At 45.5% G+C, this 15,001-nt stretch overlaps 1 protein-coding gene across 1 annotated transcript in view; it reads left to right on the top strand.

Moving 5' to 3' along the window:
- The window catches only part of LOC129843506 (centrosomal protein of 76 kDa-like), a 61,439-nt gene extending 48,399 nt beyond the window's left edge, over nucleotides 1-13,040 (top strand). The window contains exons 11-12 of the mRNA XM_055912263.1: nucleotides 7,112-7,329; nucleotides 8,704-13,040. Coding sequence (XP_055768238.1) covers nucleotides 7,112-7,329; nucleotides 8,704-8,842 — 357 coding nt within the window. The 3' untranslated portion in view covers nucleotides 8,843-13,040. The remainder of the gene's footprint in view (nucleotides 1-7,111; nucleotides 7,330-8,703) is intronic.
- The last annotated feature ends 1,961 nt before the right edge of the window (nucleotides 13,041-15,001 follow it).

Raw genomic sequence — 15,001 nt, 5'->3', positions numbered from 1 at the left:
CCTCCAGGACCTGTATTATAGTAGATCTCTGTGTCTCCTCCAGGACCTGTATTATAGTAGATCTCTGTGTCTCCCTCCAGGACCTGTATTATAGTAGATCTCTGTGTCTCCTCCAGGACCTGTATTATAGTAGATCTCTGTGTCTCCCTCCTCCAGGACCGGTATTATAGTAGATCTCTGTGTCTCCCTCCTCCAGGACCTGTATTATAGTAGATCTCTGTGTCTCCTCCAGGACCTGTATTATAGTAGATCTCTGTGTCTCCCTCCAGGACCTGTATTATAGTAGATCTCTGTGTCTCCTCCAGGACCTGTATTATAGTAGATCTCTGTGTCTCCTCCAGGACCTGTATTATAGTAGATCTCTGTGTCTCCTCCAGGACCTGTATTATAGTAGATCTCTGTGTGTCCTTCCAGGACCTGTATTATAGTAGATATCTGTGTCTCCTCCAGGACCTGTATTATAGTAGATCTCTGTGTCTCCTCCAGGACCTGTATTATAGTAGATCTCTGTATCTCCCTCCAGGACCTGTATTATAGTAGATCTCTGTGTCTCCTCCAGGACCTGTATTATAGTAGATCTCTGTGTCTCCTCCAGGACCTGTATTATAGTAGATCTCTGTGTCTCCTCCAGGACCTGTATTATAGTAGATCTCTGTGTCTCCTCCAGGACCTGTATTATAGTAGATCTCTGTGTCTCCTTCCAGGACCTGTATTATAGTAGATCTCTGTGTCTCCCTCCTCCAGGACCTGTATTATAGTAGATCTCTGTGTCTCCCTCCAGGACCTGTATTATAGTAGATCTCTGTGTCTCCCTCCTCCAGGACCGGTATTATAGTAGATCTCTGTGTCTCCCTCCTCCAGGACCTGTATTATAGTAGATCTCTGTGTCTCCCTCCTCCAGGACCGGTATTATAGTAGATCTCTGTGTCTCCCTCCTCCAGGACCTGTATTATAGTAGATCTCTGTGTCTCCTCCAGGACCTGTATTATAGTAGATCTCTGTGTCTCCCTCCAGGACCTGTATTATAGTAGATCTCTGTGTCTCCTCCAGGACCTGTATTATAGTAGATCTCTGTGTCTCCTCCAGGACCTGTATTATAGTAGATCTCTGTGTCTCCTCCAGGACCTGTATTATAGTAGATCTCTGTGTGTCCTTCCAGGACCTGTATTATAGTAGATATCTGTGTCTCCTCCAGGACCTGTATTATAGTAGATCTCTGTGTCTCCTCCAGGACCTGTATTATAGTAGATCTCTGTGTCTCCCTCCAGGACCTGTATTATAGTAGATCTCTGTGTCTCCTCCAGGACCTGTATTATAGTAGATCTCTGTGTCTCCTCCAGGACCTGTATTATAGTAGATCTCTGTGTCTCCTCCAGGACCTGTATTATAGTAGATCTCTGTGTCTCCTCCAGGACCTGTATTATAGTAGATCTCTGTGTCTCCTTCCAGGACCTGTATTATAGTAGATCTCTGTGTCTCCCTCCTCCAGGACCTGTATTATAGTAGATCTCTGTGTCTCCCTCCAGGACCTGTATTATAGTAGATCTCTGTGTCTCCCTCCTCCAGGACCGGTATTATAGTAGATCTCTGTGTCTCCCTCCTCCAGGACCTGTATTATAGTAGATCTCTGTGTCTCCCTCCTCCAGGACCTGTATTATAGTAGATCTCTGTGTCTCTCTCCAGGACCTGTATTATAGTAGATCTCTGTGTCTCCTCCAGGACCTGTATTATAGTAGATCTCTGTGTCTCCCTCCTCCAGGACCTGTATTATAGTAGATCTCTGTGTCTCCTCCAGGACCTGTATTATAGTAGATCTCTGTGTCTCCCTCCTCCAGGACCGGTATTATAGTAGATCTCTGTGTCTCCCTCCTCCAGGACCTGTATTATAGTAGATCTCTGTGTCTCCCTCCAGGACCTGTATTATAGTAGATCTCTGTGTCTCTCTCCAGGACCTGTATTATAGTAGATCTCTGTGTCTCCTCCAGGACCTGTATTATAGTAGATCTCTGTGTCTCCCTCCAGGACCTGTATTATAGTAGATCTATGTGTCTCCTCCAGGACCTGTATTATAGTAGATCTCTGTGTCTCCCTCCAGGACCTGTATTATAGTAGATCTCTGTGTCTCCTCCAGGACCTGTATTATAGTAGATCTCTGTGTCTCCTCCAGGACCTGTATTATAGTAGATCTCTGTGTCTCCCTCCAGGACCTGTATTATAGTAGATCTCTGTGTCTCCTCCAGGACCTGTATTATAGTAGATCTCTGTGTCTCCCTCCAGGACCTGTATTATAGTAGATCTCTGTGTCTCCTTCCAGGACCTGTATTATAGTAGATCTCTGTGTCTCCTCCAGGACCTGTATTATAGTAGATCTCTGTGTCTCCTTCCAGGACCTGTATTATAGTAGATCTCTGTGTCTCCCTCCTCCAGGACCTGTATTATAGTAGATCTCTGTGTCTCCCTCCTCCAGGACCTGTATTATAGTAGATCTCTGTGTCTCCTCCAGGACCTGTATTATAGTAGATCTCTGTGTCTCTCTCCAGGACCTGTATTATAGTAGATCTCTGTGTCTCTCTCCAGGACCTGTATTATAGTAGATCTCTGTCTCTCTCCAGGACCTGTATTATAGTAGATCTCTGTCTCTCTCCAGGACCTGTATTATAGTAGATCTCTGTGTCTCCTCCAGGACCTGTATTATAGTAGATCTCTGTGTCTCTCCAGGACCTGTATTATAGTAGATCTCTGTGTCTCTCTCCAGGACCTGTATTATAGTAGATCTCTGTGTCTCCCTCCAGGACCTGTATTATAGTAGATCTCTGTGTGTCTCCTCCAGGACCTGTATTATAGTAGATCTCTGTTTGTCTCCTCCAGGACCTGTATTATAGTAGATCTCTGTGTCTCCTTCCAGGACCTGTATTATAGTAGATCTCTGTGTCTCCTCCAGGACCTGTATTATAGTAGATCTCTGTGTCTCCTCCAGGACCTGTATTATAGTAGATCTCTGTGTCTCCTCCAGGACCTGTATTATAGTAGATCTCTGTGTCTCCCTCCTCCAGGACCGGTATTATAGTAGATCTCTGTGTCTCCCTCCTCCAGGACCGGTATTATAGTAGATCTCTGTGTCTCCCTCCTCCAGGACCTGTATTATAGTAGATCTCTGTGTCTCCCTCCTCCAGGACCTGTATTATAGTAGATCTCTGTGTCTCTCTCCAGGACCTGTATTATAGTAGATCTCTGTGTCTCCCTCCAGGACCTGTATTATAGTAGATCTCTGTGTCTCCCTCCTCCAGGACCGGTATTATAGTAGATCTCTGTGTCTCCCTCCTCCAGGACCTGTATTATAGTAGATCTCTGTGTCTCCTCCAGGACCTGTATTATAGTAGATCTCTGTGTCTCCCTCCAGGACCTGTATTATAGTAGATCTCTGTGTCTCCTCCAGGACCTGTATTATAGTAGATCTCTGTGTCTCCTCCAGGACCTGTATTATAGTAGATCTCTGTGTCTCCTCCAGGACCTGTATTATAGTAGATCTCTGTGTGTCCTTCCAGGACCTGTATTATAGTAGATCTGTGTCTCCTCCAGGACCTGTATTATAGTAGATCTCTGTGTCTCCTCCAGGACCTGTATTATAGTAGATCTCTGTGTCTCCCTCCTCCAGGACCTGTATTATAGTAGATCTCTGTGTCTCCTCCAGGACCTGTATTATAGTAGATCTCTGTGTCTCCTCCAGGACCTGTATTATAGTAGATCTCTGTGTCTCCTCCAGGACCTGTATTATAGTAGATCTCTGTGTCTCCCTCCTCCAGGACCTGTATTATAGTAGATCTCTGTGTCTCCCTCCAGGACCTGTATTATAGTAGATCTCTGTGTCTCCTCCAGGACCTGTATTATAGTAGATCTCTGTGTCTCCCTCCTCCAGGACCGGTATTATAGTAGATCTCTGTGTCTCCCTCCTCCAGGACCGGTATTATAGTAGATCTCTGTGTCTCCCTCCTCCAGGACCTGTATTATAGTAGGGTTCTGTGTCTCCCTCCTCCAGGACCTGTATTATAGTAGATCTCTGTGTCTCCTCCAGGACCTGTATTATAGTAGATCTCTGTGTCTCCCTCCTCCAGGACCGGTATTATAGTAGATCTCTGTGTCTCCCTCCTCCAGGACCTGTATTATAGTAGATCTCTGTGTCTCCCTCCTCCAGGACCGGTATTATAGTAGATCTCTGTGTCTCCCTCCTCCAGGACCTGTATTATAGTAGATCTCTGTGTCTCCCTCCTCCAGGACCTGTATTATAGTAGATCTCTGTGTCTCTCTCCAGGACCTGTATTATAGTAGATCTCTGTGTCTCCCTCCAGGACCTGTATTATAGTAGATCTCTGTGTCTCCTCCAGGACCTGTATTATAGTAGATCTCTGTGTCTCCCTCCTCCAGGACCGGTATTATAGTAGATCTCTGTGTCTCCCTCCTCCAGGACCTGTATTATAGTAGATCTCTGTGTCTCCTCCAGGACCTGTATTATAGTAGATCTCTGTGTCTCCCTCCAGGACCTGTATTATAGTAGATCTCTGTGTCTCCTCCAGGACCTGTATTATAGTAGATCTCTGTGTCTCCTCCAGGACCTGTATTATAGTAGATCTCTGTGTCTCCTCCAGGACCTGTATTATAGTAGATCTCTGTGTGTCCTTCCAGGACCTGTATTATAGTAGATCTGTGTCTCCTCCAGGACCTGTATTATAGTAGATCTCTGTGTCTCCTCCAGGACCTGTATTATAGTAGATCTCTGTGTCTCCCTCCTCCAGGACCTGTATTATAGTAGATCTCTGTGTCTCCTCCAGGACCTGTATTATAGTAGATCTCTGTGTCTCCTCCAGGACCTGTATTATAGTAGATCTCTGTGTCTCCTCCAGGACCTGTATTATAGTAGATCTCTGTGTCTCCCTCCTCCAGGACCTGTATTATAGTAGATCTCTGTGTCTCCCTCCTCCAGGACCTGTATTATAGTAGATCTCTGTGTCTCCCTCCAGGACCTGTATTATAGTAGATCTCTGTGTCTCCTCCAGGACCTGTATTATAGTAGATCTCTGTGTCTCCTCCAGGACCTGTATTATAGTAGATCTCTGTGTCTCCCTCCTCCAGGACCTGTATTATAGTAGATCTCTGTGTCTCCCTCCTCCAGGACCTGTATTATAGTAGATCTCTGTGTCTCCTCCAGGACCTGTATTATAGTAGATCTCTGTGTCTCCTCCAGGACCTGTATTATAGTAGATCTCTGTGTCTCTCTCCTCCAGGACCTGTATTATAGTAGATCTATGTGTCTCCTCCAGGACCTGTATTATAGTAGATCTCTGTGTCTCCCTCCAGGACCTGTATTATAGTAGATCTCTGTGTCTCCCTCCAGGACCTGTATTATAGTAGATCTCTGTGTCTCCTCCAGGACCTGTATTATAGTAGATCTCTGTGTCTCCTCCAGGACCTGTATTATAGTAGATCTCTGTGTCTCCTTCCAGGACCTGTATTATAGTAGATCTCTGTGTCTCCCTCCTCCAGGACCTGTATTATAGTAGATCTCTGTGTCTCCTCCAGGACCTGTATTATAGTAGATCTCTGTGTCTCCCTCCAGGACCGGTATTATAGTAGATCTCTGTGTCTCCCTCCTCCAGGACCGGTATTATAGTAGATCTCTGTGTCTCCCTCCTCCAGGACCTGTATTATAGTAGATCTCTGTGTCTCCCTCCTCCAGGACCTGTATTATAGTAGATCTCTGTGTCTCCCTCCTCCAGGACCTGTATTATAGTAGATCTCTGTGTCTCCCTCCTCCAGGACCTGTATTATAGTAGATCTCTGTGTCTCCCTCCTCCAGGACCTGTATTATAGTAGATCTCTGTGTCTCCCTCCTCCAGGACCTGTATTATAGTAGATCTCTGTGTCTCCCTCCTCCAGGACCTGTATTATAGTAGATCTCTGTGTCTCCTCCAGGACCTGTATTATAGTAGATCTCTGTGTCTCCTCCAGGACCTGTATAATAGTAGATCTCTGTGTCTCTCTCCTCCAGGACCTGTATTATAGTAGATCTATGTGTCTCCTCCAGGACCTGTATTATAGTAGATCTCTGTGTCTCCCTCCAGGACCTGTATTATAGTAGATCTCTGTGTCTCCCTCCAGGACCTGTATTATAGTAGATCTCTGTGTCTCCTCCAGGACCTGTATTATAGTAGATCTCTGTGTCTCCTCCAGGACCTGTATTATAGTAGATCTCTGTGTCTCCTTCCAGGACCTGTATTATAGTAGATCTCTGTGTCTCCTCCAGGACCTGTATTATAGTAGATCTCTGTGTCTCCTCCAGGACCTGTATTATAGTAGATCTCTGTGTCTCTCTCCAGGACCTGTATTATAGTAGATCTCTGTGTCTCCTCCAGGACCTGTATTATAGTCGATCTCTGTCTCTCTCCAGGACCTGTATTATAGTAGATCTCTGTGTCTCCTCCAGGACCTGTATTATAGTAGATCTCTGTGTCTCCCTCCAGGACCTGTATTATAGTAGATCTCTGTGTCTCCCTCCAGGACCTGTATTATAGTAGATCTCTGTGTCTCTCTCCAGGACCTGTATTATAGTAGATCTCTGTGTCCTTCCAGGACCTGTATTATAGTAGATCTCTGTGTCTCCCTCCAGGACCTGTATTATAGTAGATCTCTGTGTCTCCTCCAGGACCTGTATTATAGTAGATCTCTGTGTCTCCTCCAGGACCTGTATTATAGTAGATCTCTGTGTCTCCCTCCTCCAGGACCTGTATTATAGTAGATCTCTGTGTCTCCCTCCTCCAGGACCTGTATTATAGTAGATCTCTGTGTCCAGGACCTGTATTATAGTAGATCTCTGTGTCTCTCTCCAGGACCTGTATTATAGTAGATCTCTGTGTCTCCCTCCTCCAGGACCGGTATTATAGTAGATCTCTGTGTCTCCCTCCTCCAGGACCTGTATTATAGTAGATCTCTGTGTCTCCCTCCTCCAGGACCTGTATTATAGTAGATCTCTGTGTCTCCTCCAGGACCTGTATTATAGTAGATCTCTCTGTGTCCTTCCAGGACCTGTATTATAGTAGATCTCTGTGTGTCCTTCCAGGACCTGGGTCTGGCCACAGTATGGGATGACCACTTGTCCTACGTCCTGTCCTCCGCCCTGGCGGCGTACGAGCTGGAGCGGTGCACGGGGACTTCCTGCGGGAACGAGGAGTTCCAGGACGCTGTGCGGAGGGCGGTGCCGGACGGACACACCTTCAAAGGTTTCCCTATCCACTTCCTGCATCGCAACGCACGCCGAGCCTTCGCTACCTGCCTCAGGTAACTATAGCAACGCACCGCAACACACGTCGAGCCTTCGCTACCTGCCTCAGGTAACTATAGCAACGCACCGCAACACACGTCGAGCCTTCGCTAACTGCCTCAGGTAACTATAGCAATGCACAGCAACACACGTTGAGTCTTCGCTACCTGCCTCAGGTAACTATAGCAACGCACCTCAGCGCACGCCGAGCCTTCGCTACCTGCCTCAGGTAACTATAGCAACGCACAGCAACACACGTCGAGCCTTCGCTACCTGCCTCAGGTAACTATAGCAACGCACAGCAACACACGTCGAGCCTTCGCTACCTGCCTCAGGTAACTATAGCAACGCACCGCAACACATGTCGAGCCTTCGCTACCTGCCTCAGGTAACTATAGCAACGCACTGCAACACTTGTCGAGCCTTCGCTACTTTCCTCAGGTAACTATAGCAACGCACCACAACACATGTCGACCCTTCGCTACCTGCCTCAGGTAACTATAGCAACGCACTGCAACACTTGTCGAGCCTTCGCTACTTTCCTCAGGTAACTATAGCAACGCACCGCAACACATGTCGAGCCTTCCCTACCTGCCTCAGGTAACTATAGCAACGCACCGCAACACATGTCGAGCCTTCCCTACCTGCCTCAGGTAACTATAGCAACGCACCGCAACACACGTCGAGCCTTCGCTACCTGCCTCAGGTAACTATAGCAACGCACCGCAACACATGTCGAGCCTTCGCTACTTGCCTCTGTTAACTATAGCAACGCACCGCAACACATGTCGAGCCTTCGCTACCTGCCTCAGGTAACTATAGCAACGCACCGCAACACATGTCGAGCCTTCGCTACCTGCCTCAGGTAACTATAGCAACGCACCGCAACACAAGTCGAGCCTTCGCTACCTGCCTCAGGTAACTATAGCAACGCACCGCAACACAAGTCGAGCCTTCGCTACCTGCCTCAGGTAACTATAGCAACGCAGCGCAACACATGTCGAGCCTTCGCTACCTGCCTCAGGTAACTATAGCAACGCACCGCAACACAAGTCGAGCCTTCGCTACCTGCCTCAGGTAACTATAGCAACGCAGCGCAACACATGTCGAGCCTTCGCTACCTGCCTCAGGTAACTATAGCAACGCAGCGCAACACATGTCGAGCCTTCGCTACCTGCCTCAGGTAACTATAGCAACGCACCGCAACACAAGTCGAGCCTTCGCTACCTGCCTCAGGTAACTATAGCAATGCACAGCAACACTGAATATTTCCAGCCTATTAACACCTCACACTTTTATAAGTTGATCAGATCAATGAAGAGCTGAACGACAGGAGAAGTGTGTGTCGTCATGGATACTGAAGTGATGTGTGACTGTCGTTGTTTGGGCAGGTCTCCGTTCTGCGATGAGATAGTGTGTTGCCGTGGGGACCACGTGAGGCTGGCGGTGCGCGTCCGGGTGTTTGCGTACCCGGAGTCTGCCTGTGCCGTCTGGGTGATGTTCGCCTGCAAGTATCGTTCTGTACTCTGACCCCTGACCTCTAACCTTTGACACGCCCCCACCGCTGGAGGAACATCAAGTTGGAGTCATAGTACCGATACCTTTAAACATTCCTCTTTTGGGCAATGTTGTCGAGCTGGGAATTACCAGGGACCTCAGCATACCATGTTATCACCATACTGAGGTGTTGATACCATATGTATTGAGTTACCAGGGACCTCAGCATACCATGTTATCACCATACTGAGGTGTTGATACCATATGTATTGAGTTACCAGGGACCTCAGCATACCATGTTATCACCATACTGAGGTGTTGATACCATATGTATTGAGTTACCAGGGACCTCAGCATACCATGTTATCACCATACTGAGGTGTTGATACCATATGTATTGAGTTACCAGGGACCTCAGCATACCATGTTATCACCATACTGAGGTGTTGATACCATATGTATTGAGTTACCAGGGACCTCAGCATACCATGTTATCACCATACTGAGGTGTTGATACCATATGTATTGAGTTACCAGGGACCTCAGCATACCATGTTATCACCATACTGAGGTGTTGATACCATATGTATTGAGTTACCAGGGACCTCAGCATACCATGTTATCACCATACTGAGGTGTTGATACCATATGTATTGAGTTACCAGGGACCTCAGCATACCATGTTAGCACCATACTGAGGTGTTGATACCATATGTATTGAGTTACCAGGGACCTCAGCATACCATGTTATCACCATACTGAGGTGTTGATACCATATGTATTGAGTTACCAGGGACCTCAGCATACCATGTTATCACCATACTGAGGTGTTGATACCATATGTATTGAGTTACCAGGGACCTCAGCATACCATGTTAGCACCATACTGAGGTGTTGATACCATATGTATTGAGTTACCAGGGACCTCAGCATACCATGTTATCACCATACTGAGGTGTTGATACCATATGTATTGAGTTACCAGGGACCTCAGCATACCATGTTAGCACCATACTGAGGTGTTGATACCATATGTATTGAGTTACCAGGGACCTCAGCATACCATGTTAGCACCATACTGAGGTGTTGATACCATATGTATTGAGTTACCAGGGACCTCAGCATACCATGTTATCACCATACTGAGGTGTTGATACCATATGTATTGAGTTACCAGGGACCTCAGCATACCATGTTATCACCATACTGAGGTGTTGATACCATATGTATTGAGTTACCAGGGACCTCAGCATACCATGTTATCACCATACTGAGGTGTTGATACCATATGTATTGAGTTACCAGGGACCTCAGCATACCATGTTATCACCATACTGAGGTGTTGATACCATATGTATTGAGTTACCAGGGACCTCAGCATACCATGTTATCACCATACTGAGGTGTTGATGCCATATGTATTGAGTTACCAGGGACCTCAGCATACCATGTTATCACCATACTGAGGTGTTGATACATATGTATTGAGTTACCAGGGACCTCAGCATACCATGTTAGCACCATACTGAGGTGTTGATACCATATGTATTGAGTTACCAGGGACCTCAGCATACCATGTTATCACCATACTGAGGTGTTGATACCATATGTATTGAGTTACCAGGGACCTCAGCATACCATGTTATCACCATACTGAGGTGTTGATACCATATGTATTGAGTTACCAGGGACCTCAGCATACCATGTTATCACCATACTGAGGTGTTGATACCATATGTATTGAGTTACCAGGGACCTCAGCATACCATGTTATCACCATACTGAGGTGTTGATACCATATGTATTGAGTTACCAGGGACCTCAGCATACCATGTTATCACCATACTGAGGTGTTGATACCATATGTATTGAGTTACCAGGGACCTCAGCATACCATGTTATCACCATACTGAGGTGTTGATACCATATGTATTGAGTTACCAGGGACCTCAGCATACCATGTTATCACCATACTGAGGTGTTGATACCATATGTATTGAGTTACCAGGGACCTCAGCATACCATGTTATCACCATACTGAGGTGTTGATGCCATATGTATTGAGTTACCAGGGACCTCAGCATACCATGTTATCACCATACTGAGGTGTTGATACCATATGTATTGAGTTACCAGGGACCTCAGCATACCATGTTATCACCATACTGAGGTGTTGATACCATATGTATTGAGTTACCAGGGACCTCAGCATACCATGTTATCACCATACTGAGGTGTTGATACCATATGTATTGAGTTACCAGGGACCTCAGCATACCATGTTATCACCATACTGAGGTGCTGATACCATATATATTGAGTTACCAGGGACCTCAGCATACCATGTTATCACCATACTGAGGTGTTGATACCATATGTATTGAGTTACCAGGGACCTCAGCATACCATGTTATCACCATACTGAGGTGTTGATACATATGTATTGAGTTACCAGGGACCTCAGCATACCATGTTATCACCATACTGAGGTGTTGATACATATGTATTGAGTTACCAGGGACCTCAGCATACCATGTTATCACCATACTGAGGTGTTGATACCATATGTATTGAGTTACCAGGGACCTCAGCATACCATGTTAGCACCATACTGAGGTGTTGATACATATGTATTGAGTTACCAGGGACCTCAGCATACCATGTTATCACCATACTGAGGTGTTGATACCATATGTATTGAGTTACCAGGGACCTCAGCATACCATGTTATCACCATACTGAGGTGTTGATGCCATATGTATTGAGTTACCAAGGACCTCAGCATACCATGTTATCACCATACTGAGGGGTTGATACCATATGTATTGAATTACCAGGGACCTCAGCATACCATGTTATCACCATACTGAGGTGTTGATACCATATGTATTGAGTTACCAGGGACCTCAGCATACCATGTTATCACCATACTGAGGTGTTGATACCATATGTATTGAGTTACCAGGGACCTCAGCATACCATGTTATCACCATACTGAGGTGTTGATACCATATGTATTGAGTTACCAGGGACCTCAGCATACCATGTTATCACCATACTGAGGTGTTGATACCATATGTATTGAGTTACCAGGGACCTCAGCATACCATGTTATCACCATACTGAGGTGTTGATACCATATGTATTGAGTTACCAGGGACCTCAGCATACCATGTTATCACCATACTGAGGTGTTGATACCATATGTATTGAGTTACCAGGGACCTCAGCATACCATGTTAGCACCATACTGAGGTGTTGATACCATATGTATTGAGTTACCAGGGACCTCAGCATACCATGTTATCACCATACTGAGGTGTTGATACCATATGTATTGAGTTACCAGGGACCTCAGCATACCATGTTATCACCATACTGAGGTGTTGATACCATATGTATTGAGTTACCAGGGACCTCAGCATACCATGTTATCACCATACTGAGGTGTTGATACCATATGTATTGAGTTACCAGGGACCTCAGCATACCATGTTATCACCATACTGAGGTGTTGATACCATATGTATTGAGTTACCAGGGACCTCAGCATACCATGTTATCACCATACTGAGGTGTTGATACCATATGTATTGAGTTACCAGGGACCTCAGCATACCATGTTATCACCATACTGAGGTGTTGATACCATATGTATTGAGTTACCAGGGACCTCAGCATACCATGTTAGCACCATACTGAGGTGTTGATACCATATGTATTGAGTTACCAGGGACCTCAGCATACCATGTTAGCACCATACTGAGGTGTTGATACCATATATATTGAGTTACCAGGGACCTCAGCATACCATGTTATCACCATACTGAGGTGTTGATACATATGTATTGAGTTACCAGGGACCTCAGCATACCATGTTATCACCATACTGAGGTGTTGATACCATATGTATTGCGATTCTCACCATTCTGTATGTATTGCGATACTGTGATTTTATTGTGATTCCCATCGCCTAAACATATCATAACATGTCATATCCTGATATGTACCTATTGATCCCCATTGTCCAAACATATCATATCCTGATATGTACCTATTGATCCCCATTGTCCAAACATGTCATATCCTGATATGTACCTATTGATCCCCCCCGTCACTACAATCTTTTATCTTTATACTGTCTATTTACAGACTTTGTTTACAATATGAGAATGTATTTATAGCTACATATATTTTTTCTAAATAAATAAATAACTTTTTTTTTTTTTAATTGAATGAGTCTGAATTGTAATTTAACTAAATTTGATTGATCAGAACTTGTTTCTGTTATCTAGTCAGTCAAGTGTAATGAGGTCATGTCAGGTGTAATGAGGTCAGGTGAGGTGTAATGAGTTGAAGTCCACCATGAAGGTAATAAACAGTAGATGTGTAATGCGTGGTTCCACCACTAGGTGGCGAGCGAAGACCAGCAGAGACGGTTGACCTGACTGAACTGAAGGCTCCATTCCTGCAGCAGTAATGCTGTTCAGTGTAATTACTGTCCAGAGAACATCTCTCATCCTCCTCACATTCACATCTACTGCACTGACAAACAATAGGATTCATTAAACACCAGTTAAACACTTTAGAACTAAGTTGATGGTATTGCTAAAGCACTTTAGGATTCAAACCACAGATAAGTGAACTCTGCTCCTGTGGAGATGGACTTCACCCTGTAATAGCCATACCTTCAATTAGTACGGACCAATCAATGAGCTAATAGCAGAAGGAGCCTGGCGGACTGTGGGTAGCTGCCAGCTCATATCGATTTACTTCAAACCAATTAGGGTTTTTTGCAGAGCTGTGAATTAGAATTGTTCTGATTGGTCCCTACACTGTCTGCTGTGAGCCGAGCAGCTCATCGACCGTCTCGTGTGGACTTCCTGCTCCTGTTGTTATATATATATATCTTCATTTTTATCATCATGTTGTTAATTCCAGATGCCCAGTCTAAAACCCCAATAATACAGACAGACCACAGGATGTTCTACCCAGTCTAAAACCCCATTAATACAGACAGACCACAGGATGTTCTACCCAGTCTAAAACCCCATTAATACAGACAGACCACAGGATGTTCTACCCAGTCTAAAACCCCATTAATACAGACAGGCCACAGGATGTTCTACCCAGTCTAAAACCCCATTAATACAGACAGGCCACAGGATGTTCTACCCAGTCTAAAACCCCATTAATACAGACAGGCCACAAGATGTTCTACCCAGTCTAAAACCCCATTAATACAGACAGGCCACAGGATGTTCTACCCAGTCTAAAACCCCCATTAATACAGACATGCCACAGGATGTTCTACCCAGTCTAAAACCCCATTAATACAGACAGGGCACAGGATGTTCTACCCAGTCTATAACCCCATTAATACAGACAGACCACAGGAGGTTCTACCCAGTCTAAAACCCCATTAATACAGACAGGCCACAGGATGTTCTACCCAGTCTAAAACCCCATTAATACAGACAGGCCACAGGATGTTCTACCCAGTCTATAACCCCATTAATACAGACAGGCCACAGGATGTTCTACCCAGTCTAAAACCCCATTAATACAGACAGGCCACAGGATGTTCTACCCAGTCTAAAACCCCATTAATACAGACAGGCCACAGGATGTTCTACCCAGTCTAATACCCCATTAATACAGACAGGCCACAGGATGTTCTACCCAGTCTAATACCCCATTAATACAGACAGGCCACAGGATGTTCTACCCAGTCTAAAACCCCATTAATACAGACAGGGCACAGGATGTTCTACCCAGTCTATAACCCCATTAATACAGACAGACCACAGGATGTTCTACCCAGTCTAAAACCCCATTAATACAGACAGGCCACAGGATGTTCTACCCAGTCTAAAACCCCATTAATACAGACAGACCACAGGATGTTCCACCCAGTCTAAAACCCCATTAATACAGACAGGGCACAGCCACAGGGTGTGTCCAAAATGGCACCCTATTCTAAGTGCACTTCTTTTGTCCAGGGTCCATAGGGCTCGGCTCTAAAGTAGTGCACTATGTAGGGAATAGGGAGCTATTTGACGAGCAGCTATAATGGAGACACTTTAGTGCCACGTTGACATTACAGCAGTTCCAGACCACAGCCACTAAACATTATCTGGTGCTGTCCTGTGGTGCTGTCCTGTGGTGCTGTCCTGTGGTGCTGTCCTGTGG

The sequence above is a fragment of the Salvelinus fontinalis genome, unplaced genomic scaffold (genome assembly GCF_029448725.1).
Source record: "Salvelinus fontinalis isolate EN_2023a unplaced genomic scaffold, ASM2944872v1 scaffold_0150, whole genome shotgun sequence".
Taxonomy (NCBI): domain Eukaryota; kingdom Metazoa; phylum Chordata; class Actinopteri; order Salmoniformes; family Salmonidae; genus Salvelinus; species Salvelinus fontinalis.
The sequence above is the reverse complement of the archived record's forward strand: the minus strand, read 5'-3'. Positions and strand labels throughout refer to the sequence as shown.